Below are 10,710 nucleotides of genomic sequence, written 5' to 3'. Positions count from 1 at the left end.
CCTGTCTCATGCCTTTATGTAAGCGAAACTCATTGGAGAGGAGGCTGGCTGCTACTAATCTAGCTGCTGGTGAGGTGTACATGGAATTTATGAGGTGGAGAAAGGGGCCAGAGAATCCCATGTTACTCAGATCCATGGAAAGCTATTCGAAACTCACGTTGCCAAAAGCCTTTTCGGCATTAAGAGTAATAATAGCAAAGTCCCCATTTGGGTTGCATCTGGCGTGTTCTAGTGCCAACATCACCTTTCTGATGTTAATTGTTGCTGTTCTGCCCTTCACAAAGCCTGACTGGGCAGGATGGATCAGAGAAGGAATGATGTTGGCTAGTCTCGTGGCTACTATTTTGGAAAAAATTTTGACATCGAGATTTAGGAGTGAGATGGGCCTGTATGAGCCAGGTTCTTTAGGATCCTTCCCTTTCTTTTCAAACTCATTGGAGAGGAGGCTGGCTGCTACTAATCTAGCTGCTGGTGAGGTGTACATGGAATTTATGAGGTGGAGAAAGGGGCCAGAGAATCCCATGTTACTCAGATCCATGGAAAGCTATTCGAAACTCATGTTGCCAAAAGCCTTTTCGGCATTAAGAGTAATAATAGCAAAGTCCCCATTTGGGTTGCATCTGGCGTGTTCTAGTGCCAACATCACCTTTCTGATGTTAATTGTTGCTGTTCTGCCCTTCACAAAGCCTGACTGGGCAGGATGGATCAGAGAAGGAATGATGTTGGCTAGTCTCGTGGCTACTATTTTGGAAAAAATTTTGACATCGAGATTTAGGAGTGAGATGGGCCTGTATTAGCCAGGTTCTTTAGGATCCTTCCCTTTCTTTTCTAGTAGTTTAACTATTGCCTGGTTGCCCGTGGGTAGATAGGGGCCACCTGACCATATGTGTTGGTAAACGTTTTCAAGAGTGGGTGCTAGGAGCGAGTTTAGGGATTTGTAGAATTCGCCTGTTAGACCATCTGGGCCGGGTGCTTTAGAGGAGGCTAGATTACGGATCGTGTTGGTTATTTCCATAAGAGAGATGGGGGCATTAAGAGTCTAGTTGTGAGGAGGGTATTTGGGTCAGTGTCACTTTGTCCAGGAAGTCGTGTGCCGTGGGCTTGTCGATGGGGTCGGCAGCATACAGTGCAGAATAATAGCGCAGCATGGCCCAATTTATGACGTTTTGCGTGGTCGTAATAGAGCCATCCGGCTCCCAGATAGCGGGGATGATAGTTGGGCGGTAGGGTCCCTTGCATAGTCGGGCTAGAAGTTTGCCAGCTTTATTCCCAAATTTGTGGAGAGTGGCATCAAAGTATGCTCTCTTGATTGATTCCAGGGTGTCGGCCCAGGTGTCAAAGGACTGTTTTGGCTATTTGCCAAGCAGTCCGGTTTTCAGGTGAATCATGGGTGTAGAGTGCTTGTTGAGCCTGATTAAGTCTGGAACTGGAGGTGTTGTAATTGAGGTATGCGTTTTTTTTGAAGGAAGATGCATAAGAAATGATGCGTCCCCGAAGGAAAGCTTTCCCTGCACCCCATAACAGATTTGGGTTGTTAGTGTGGGTCGCATTCATTTGTGTGTAAAGCCGCCATTCTTTTGTGATGTAGGTTTGGAAATCCGCGTTGTATTGGAGGAAGGAGGGGAAACGCCAGATTTGGGGATTTGGGTGGATGTCAGGGGTCTCTAGGGACACAGAAATGGGAGCATGATCGGAGATAGCAATATCGTGAATCTCCGCTTCTGGGATTAAAGGGAGTAAATCGTGTGAGCAGAATATGTAATTGATCCTGGTGAAAACATTGTGTGGGTGTGAATAGAAGGAGAATTCCCTATCAGTCGGGTGATGCAACCACCATACATCATGGAGACGAAGGGATTCCATTGTTGCTGCTAGCATTGTGGCGTTAGTGGGAGTCGGGGGTGGGATAAGTCGCAGTTGCGGGGATTTATCATCTAGTGGGTGAATCACGGACTTAAAATCACCCCCAACGACCTGGGGAAGTTGAGGATGGCACAGGAGCCAAGTGGTTAGCGTGTTGAAGAACTGCTTCGTGGGGCTGTTAGGGGCATAAATGTTAGATATTACTATTTCCCTTGTCCCTAGGAGGACACGAATAGAGAGCAGTCTGCCCTGGGTATCCATGTCCGTAGATAGGAGTTTACATGGGAGATGTTTGTGAATGAGGATAAGGACTCCTGCTTTACGGTCTAGGGCCTCTGAGCCCGCCACCGTACCAACCCAGAGTTTCTTCATCCGAGCAAAGTCGGGTGAGGAGAGGTGGGTCTCCTGAAGTAATGCTATATCCGCCTTGAGCCGCTTGAGATGACGAAGGACCTTCATTCTTTTAAAGGGGGAACGAAGGCCCTTCACATTCCATGAGACTATCCGCAGCATGGTGAGGTTATAACGGGGGTATGGATTACAAGGAGTAGAGCTATTAGGGTGTGGGCGCTTGGGAATAGTAGGTAGCCTTAATCTACACTGGAGCATGCCTGTTGGGCCCTAGGAGGGGGGGGTGGCAGGTAAAGTCACACTGGTAGTGGGCTCAGTGGGGAGAAGGAGAGAAAAAGGGGGGGAGGGGAAGGACTGGAATGGTAACCAAAGGTAGAACATGCAGAGGTAAACATAAATATTAACCAACTTCACTTTTTTCCGCATGCTGATCACTGTGAAGACCAGCTCCCAAAACCAGCCCCGTATCCAACGTAAGGGCATCCGCCCCTCGGAGAGAGGATAGGGAATAACAGCAGTGCAGGTGGGAGATCAGAGCGTGTGAACAGGTCTGCACAGAGATACCTAGGGGAAGAAGACATGTGTATGTGTATGAAAAGACAAAATCTTCAAAAGTCATTGAACATATAGTGCCGTACTAGGCAACATAGCCATAGAGCTACCAAACATGAAAGATAAAAAACAGAAAATTCCCCAAAAAAAAGAGAAAGATCGTGATGCAGGCAAAGGCATCCCCATAGCCGTTTAACTGATAACGGATACTACCTGAAAGGTGTGGACGGTCCAGGAGGGAAAGTCCAAGTTCAGTTCACCTTACCCAGGTAGGAAGGGTGGCCATACATGGCCGCAAAGAAGAAGGGATTGTGCATTGAGACAACGGTGGCATCGTCGCCCCTCAATGTGCAGTCAAGCCGTGCTGCGTTGGACCTGAGGCACTGAAGCGCTTGGGAGAGTCTTTCCGCGGGCTCCTTTGATCCAGGGCTCAGTTGATTGGGGGGGCTTTGGGTGTGGGGCTGAGGTGAGAGCCCGAGCGTGATGATTTCAAGAAGGATGACACCTCATCTGGGTCTTGAAAGGAAAGTTGCTCACCGGTGGGTGTTTTGATCCGCAGAGTGGCCGGGAATGCTAGGGTGAACTTGAGTTGTCGCTGGTGGAGTTCTGCGCAGATATGCTGGAAAGCCTTGCGTTTCTTGGAGACGTCCACCGAGTAGTCGGCAAAAATCTAAATTTTGACTCCGTCTATCTGCAGGGATCTGGATTGTCGGTATTGCTGCAGTATGGCGGCTTTGTCTGAGTAATTGAGGTAGTTGGCTATTATCGGGCGCGGGGATTTGCGCTCAGAGTTAAAGGCTCCCACACAGTGTGCACGTTCTACGGTGCATGGGCCTCCCAGACCCAGTGCTTCAGGGATGCGACGGGCACAGAGTTCTGACAAAGCAGACTGGTGAAGCGATTCGGGTATTCCTACAAATCGCAGGTTGCTCCTCCTGGACCTATTTTCGAGGTCATCGAGTTTTTCTAGTATATATTTGTTCGTTCTGTCTTGGGCATGTTCCAGAGATTGTGTCTGGTAGATTTCTTCCTCAAGAGTTGAGATACGGTGTTCTGCTTCATTCAATCTAGATGTATGTTCCCCTAGCTGGGCTTGAATCTTCTGCATGCCTGAGCTGACAGCCACTGATGCAGCAATCATAGGGGAGAGGAGAACATCTACAGCCTGAGCCAGGAGTTCAGTGTGATGATCCTGTGCTGGTGGAGGTATGTGAGGCTGCTGCACAAAATGAGCTGTTTCAGGTCCAGATGGACGTGAGGGGGCCTGGGGCTGCTGAGGTAATGTGTCTCTCAGAGTAGGCTGTGATGTTGGCTGTTCTCCTACCTCCATCGCTGGCGCCATCTCTGCAGGCTGGGCCGCACAGGCCGAATCCATGTATGCTGAAGCCGGGGCCTCGATTTGTGACGGAGCCGGCCGCGCAGCGGCTGCCGCGTACGATCACGGCCCGGTTTTTTCGACAAACCGGTCCACCCCGTGACCGGAGTCGTGGAGAAGGCAGCTGGAAATAGTTGGGCCGAAAAACGCCGAATTTATAGGCCGGTTTGGAGGGCGGTTTGCGGGAGCTGTGAGGAGAGACAGCTACTCCATGCGGCGCCGGAACCGGAAGTATCTTTTTATTTTTGATCATAGAGCTACTTGGCTACATTACCATTCTTGGGTGGAATCCGCCCCTTGTGTGCAGCTCGAGTGCTGAATCCACTTGTACCCCCCGGGCTCTTCTCATCGGGTTACAGATCTGATGCCGGCTGGCAGACATTTCTCCATTACACCTTTCTAATATGTTGGATGCCCTCTGAACAGCGATGTACAGCATTACATGGTTAGAATATACCATACAATTTTTTGATCATGTCTTTATTCAAATATTGTTTGAAAAAGATCAACTATTTGCAAATACTGTTTGTTTACCATTACTTGTGTCTTCTTATAATGCTTATAGATGGGAATGTAATACATCACCAGCCCCTGAAGAAGAGGTTAGATCTCTTAACAACCTTGAAACGCGTCGGGCCGTTTCTTGGTCCCATTATTGAGCTGGGATCAATATTCGTGGTGATATTATCACTAATATGTTGGTATATTAACACTGTAGTTTTTTGTGCATCCTCTAATAATCACTGTGCATCCCTAAGTCCTTATTGTTATTTATGTGATTTTCCTCTTTATGCAATAAAATGTATACTTTGTTACAAACTTTGAAGACTACTGCCTAATTAAAGTCCCACTAGAGGAAAAAATTGGTTTTGTATTCTCCATAAATCAGATGTCACCAGCAGAGCCCCCCATAAATCAGATGTATCCTCAGGGGAGCCCCTGCATAAATCAGATGTCCCCCAGCAGAGCCCCTCCATAAATCAGTTGTCCCTCAGCGGAGCTCCTCCATAAATCAGATGTCCCCCAGCAGATTCCCTTCATAAATCAGATGTCTCCCAGTGGAGCCCCTCCATAAATCAGATGTCCCACAGCGGAGCCCCTCCATAAATCAGATGCACCCCAGCAGATTCCCTCCATAAATCAGATGTCCTCCAGCAGACCCCCTCCATAAATTAGATGCCCCCAGCAGAGCCCCTCCATAAATCAGATGTACCCGGGCAGATTCCCTGCATAAATCGGATTTCCCCCAGAGGAGCCCCTCCATAAATCAGATGTCCCCCAGCACAGCCCCTCCATAAATCAGATGTCTCCCAGCAGAGCCCCTCCATAAATCAGATGTACCCGGGCAGATTCCCTGCATAAATCAGATGTCCCCCAGAGGAGCCCCTCCATGAATCAGATGTCCCCCAGCAGAGCCCCTCCATAAATCTGATGTCCACCAGCGGAGCCCCTCCATAAATCAGATGTGCCCCAGCAGAGCCCCTCCATAAATCAGATGTCCCCAGAGGACCCCCTGCATAAATCAGATGTCCCCCAATGGAGCCCCTCCATAAATCAGATGCCCCCCATAGGAGTGTTCCTTTACAGTGTTGTATAAATGTACTGTACTCACGACAATGTGCAACTTCCACATCTAAGAAAAGACCAAATACATCCAGAAACAACCACCGTCCACATCCAGAAACAATCACCGTCCACATCTAGACACAAGCTCTGTCCTCGTCCAGAAATTAAAGCTGGAAGATCGCCCCACAATCTGTCAAATAACAAGCGTTTTCGGACTCTACGACGTTGGGCGCATGCGCGGAGAGTGAGGCAGAATCTTACATTTAGAGTCTCTCTCTTTGCCGCTCTCTGTTGCTGGCCTCTCATCGGAAAATGCATCTGATGAACTGAGCATGCCCAGTCTATACGTCACACCAGCTGATCAGGATATCAGCTAAAGTGATGTGATGAACTGCGCATGCGCAGTGCATAGAATGCATTTTTCTATGAGAGACATTATTCAACAGGACACCGGCACCCATGCAGGGGGTTGCCTACCCCTGATCTATCCCATAGTTTGTAGACACTTTAGCGTTTCTGCAAACCAATCAATACACACTTATTGGGATTTTTTTACCAAAAACATGTAGCAGGATACATATTAGACTAAATTGATGAAGAAATTAAATTTTTAAAATGTTTTATTGGATATGTTTTATAAGAAAAAGTAAAAAAAATATAAAAAAAAATTTAAAAAATATATATATTTTTTTATTTTATAGCGCTAAAAATGCAGTGATGATCAAATACCACCAGAAGAAGCTTTGTGGGAAAATTGCTATATATTGAATGTATGTACAGTGTTGCATGACGACCCAATTGTCAGTTAAAGTAACGCATTGTCGTAACGCAAAAAATGGCCTGGCCATGAAGGGGGGTAAATCTTCAGATGGTTATATAACCAATTTCCTTTTCATCATGATGTACTCATCTCCACTTTTCATGTCATTGCACTTAGTGCTCCGCATGTCTTCCCCACATCCGTCTTTCCCTCTTTCTCTCTTCTAATGTTGGGAGGTATAATTCTCATTACTACTGCAAAACGAATCTCCTCCCTTCTGTACTCTGATCTCCGTGTCCTATAATATTCATCCAGCCTCACCCTGTGTAGGAGGACGTCACCCCTCCCCCATCCACATTCCTCTCCGGTGTCAGAGACTTTCAGTTTAGTTTCTCTTCTGCTGTCAGCGATGGCGTCTGGTGATCTGAGAGCTGAGTTGGAATGTTCCGTCTGTCTGAACATTTATACGGATCCTGTAACCCTGAGATGTGGTCACAACTTCTGCCGGGTCTGTATTGATGGTGTGCTGGATACACAGGGGGGGTCTGGAGGATATTCCTGTCCTGAATGTAGAGAGAAGTTTCCGGATCGGCCTGCACTGCACAGGAACATAACACTACGTAACATAGCAGAGACTTTCCTGTCTCCTCATCCAGATCAAGAGGAGTCCGGGGTCTTCTGTACTCACTGTCTGGACTCTCCTGTACCTGCTGTTAGATCCTGTCTGCACTGTGAGGTTTCTCTGTGTGATAAACACCTGAGAGTCCACAAAAAGTCCCCAGAACACGTCTTATGTGACCCCACCTTGTCCATGGAGAGCAGGAAATGCTCCGTCCATAAGAAGATCCTGGAGTATTACTGCACTGAGGATGAGACCTGTGTCTGTATGTCTTGTTATGTGACTGGAGGACATAAAGGACATGATATGGAGTCACTGGATGAGGCTTCTGAGAAGAAGAAGGAGACACTGAGGAATGTTCTGCAGAAACTTCTGACAAAGAGAGAGGAGACGGAGGAAAGAGTCCAGAGTCTGCAGGAACACCGGAGGAAAGTAGAAGAAGAAGCCGCTGGTGACACCGAGAGAGTCACTGCCCTGTTTAGAGATCTCAGGAGACGTCTGGAAGACCTGGAGAAGAGAGTCCTGAGGGACATCTCCGGGAGGGCAGAGCGGATCTCCATCTCCATCCGGGATCTGGAAATAAAGAAGGAGGAGCTGTCCAGGAAGTTGCGTCACATTGAGGAGCTGTGTAACGTGACGGATCCACTGACTGTCTTACAGGAATCAGACACAGGTGACTTGTGTGATACTGAGGATGGAGATAATGAGGACAGAGAGAGACATGAGGAGCTCCTCCATGATGGAGGGGGTCTGGATGTGGCGGGGGTCTTACACACAGGTTTATCTGATATAATAACAGAGGTAAATGTATACTTCTATATACAGGGAGCTGCAGACATATTACTGGATGGAAACACAGCTCATAATATTCTACAGATATCAGATGACAGGAAAACTGTATCCAGGTCAGATAGAAACCAGAATCACCCAGAAACACCAGAGAGATTCCAGGATTATTATCAGGTGATGAGCAGTCAGAGTTTCTCCTCAGGGAGACATTACTGGGAAGTGGATGTCGGGGGGTCAGATGTATGGAGAGTCGGGATGTGTTACCCCAGTATAGAGAGGAGAGGTTGGGAGTCAGAGATTGGATGGAATAAGAAGTCCTGGGGATTGGACAGGGATGATGATGATGATTATTGTGTGAGACATGACAGTAAAATGATCTTCTTACCCACCGATCCCTCCAGTAACAGAGTCAGGATATATCTGGATTATGAGGCCGGGCGGATCTCCTTTTATGATCTGTGTGACCCGATCCGACAACTCTACACCTTCACCACCACCTTCACTGAGCCCCTCCATGCTGGGATAGGTGTATGGGGAGGTTATATAAAGATATGTGGGGGGGAGGCGGGAGATGTGAGAACTCCGCCCACAGTCTAGTGATGTCAGACGAAGGAGGGGAATTAAATGAATATTCCTCCAATAGTATATAGCAGTGGGCGGGGCCTCCTGCAGGGTTTTCTACTAAAAATAAATATGAGATTTCTTACTGATCGCTGTGATTGGGTAGAATATCTGTCCAGTTATTGGAGTAACAATAACATGTTCCTATTGGTCAGTGAGAAATATCTATCTATCTATCTATCTATCTATCTATCTATCTATCTCTCCCATGACAATCTGACATAATACTTTCTGTGTTTTGTCACAGTATTTAACATCATCCATCTCCTCTTCCTGCCCCTCCCCCACATGTGGTCCCTCTGTATGGGGGAGGGGCAGCCATGATCAGACATAGAGGGGGGGTGGGGTCACTGTGATGGGATAGGATGGGTTCACCTCTCCTCTCTGCCCCTCCCCCTCCATTCAATCTATACTACACAGAGATGGAAATAAATGGAACAATCTGAGAGGAAATCTATGAAGACGTCATCTAGAGATTTATTACTGGAAGAAGAAATGTGATCAGAGAGCCCAGACTGTTTTTAGGCAGAGTGGGTTAGGATTAGATCCCCTGTCAGGTTTTTTCTTCTATCCAGGGCTCCATTACAGAGATTTCCCCTCACTTCCTGTCCCCGTGACAACATTTATCTAGACAGGAAATGAGGGGAACTCTCCAACAGGAACACAGACTGAAATAAGAATGATATGTTTAGTATAATAAGGAAGGGGAAGGATTAGAGCCCCTGTCAGATGTTTATATCTCTGTGTCCCTGTACAGATTTCTCTCCCTCCTTGTATTGGTGTCACCAGGACAGGAAGTGAGAGGAAATCTCTCTAAGGCTGGGATCACATTGCTGTGCAGATCACATGTCATGTCTGTGTGATGTGAATTCAGCCGTACAAACTGTGTGACTGAAATCACATTCACACCAGAATGGTGCCGGACCCTTTTTTTGGTCCTCACTGGAATCGGATCACATTGGGTGTCACATCTATACAATCCGATTCCTGCACCATTTCAGCGTTTGCACTGCGATCTGCGAAGTGATCTGGGGGTGTCATTAACTTTCCATTGACCCCCCCGCAGCGGTTCTCAGATGTCAGTGTGACCGTCCGGTGATTGAGGTGTGATGAGGGAACCCGCACAGGAATCGCACTGGTTCCCGCATCCCACAAGTCTCATCCCAGCCTAAGGCTCCATTCACACATATGCAGGGGGCTTTTCAGCCTTTCTGATGTGCTTTCCACATGATTTTTATACCGTGATTTCCATTTTGTGTTTTTTATGCATTTTTTTGGGGGAGGGGATTTGTTGCTGGGCAGATTAAACCACTTGGTGCCCACACTATAGCCAAAAGACGGCTACAGCGCTGTCTTAAAATGCCAGAAGGGCGTCCATGTACATCCTCCCGTTCTCACACTACCCATTCCCCCTTGGGATAAGACTGATTACAGATCGGGTAAAGGGTCAATCACAGCGAGCCCTTTACCATGTGATCAGATGTCAGCCAATTATAGCTGATCATGGAAGGAAACAGGAGACGGTCAACAGCTTTTTTTCCCCTCACACTGTCAGTGTTCAGAAAAGAAGAAAGCCGTTACCCATATTACTTAGGGACCCTTTATGTGTCACACTACTTTAGGGGTCCAAATTACATTAATAAGTCTCTTTGTCATTTGCTCACTTAGGGCAGTCACAGCCCCCCGGCCCACTTCTACCCCCTTTTATAGCCCCTCATCAATCCATGTCAGAGCCCTGAGTCCTCACCCATGTAAGATACATGGTGGGTTATGTCGGAGCTTGCACAGGATTGATGACATCACCCCTCCATCATGTGACGGTATGTAAGTCCTGTGATTGGCCGCTCAGGCCTGAACACTGCATGCTGGGAGAAGGTCACATGATCCCTCAATGTCTGGGAAACTGGGGACTTAGTGAGGACTTTGATGGAGGAACAATATAGGAAAGTATAAATGGGTGTGTACGGCTCTTGGGTCACCTACAGAAGTGGGTGGGACATTCATTTGAATGGCTCCTCCCAGTACATGAGCACTGTGTATAGTGAGATGGGACAGTGAAGAATTGTATAGAGTGCCGGAGCTGAGAGAGAGCACAGAGTGTAATATGACTTATTGTCTGTGTCCGAGCTGTGATGTCATAGTAGGGAAATGGCTAATTAGGGACCCAATGTGGAAAGTACCGATAGAGGCGTACTGGCCCTTTAAGAACAAATC

At 47.4% G+C, this 10,710-nt stretch overlaps 1 protein-coding gene across 1 annotated transcript; it reads left to right on the top strand.

The window, feature by feature from the left end:
• Positions 1-6,774: 6,774 nt before the first annotated feature.
• On the top strand, positions 6,775-8,486 carry LOC143962530 (E3 ubiquitin-protein ligase TRIM39-like; the record flags this gene model as incomplete). Its single annotated transcript, XM_077471803.1, has 1 exon — positions 6,775-8,486. A coding segment is annotated over one exon (1,698 nt), but the record flags the coding sequence as incomplete, so codon positions are not given.
• Positions 8,487-10,710: the final 2,224 nt, after the last annotated feature.

This window comes from Lithobates pipiens, unplaced genomic scaffold (assembly GCF_037356315.1).
Source record: "Lithobates pipiens isolate NorthernLeopardFrog02 unplaced genomic scaffold, aLitPip1_a1.2 Scaffold_8, whole genome shotgun sequence".
NCBI classification, from domain to species: domain Eukaryota; kingdom Metazoa; phylum Chordata; class Amphibia; order Anura; family Ranidae; genus Lithobates; species Lithobates pipiens.
Note: the sequence above shows the minus strand (reverse complement) of the source record. Positions and strands in the feature narration are given on the sequence as shown.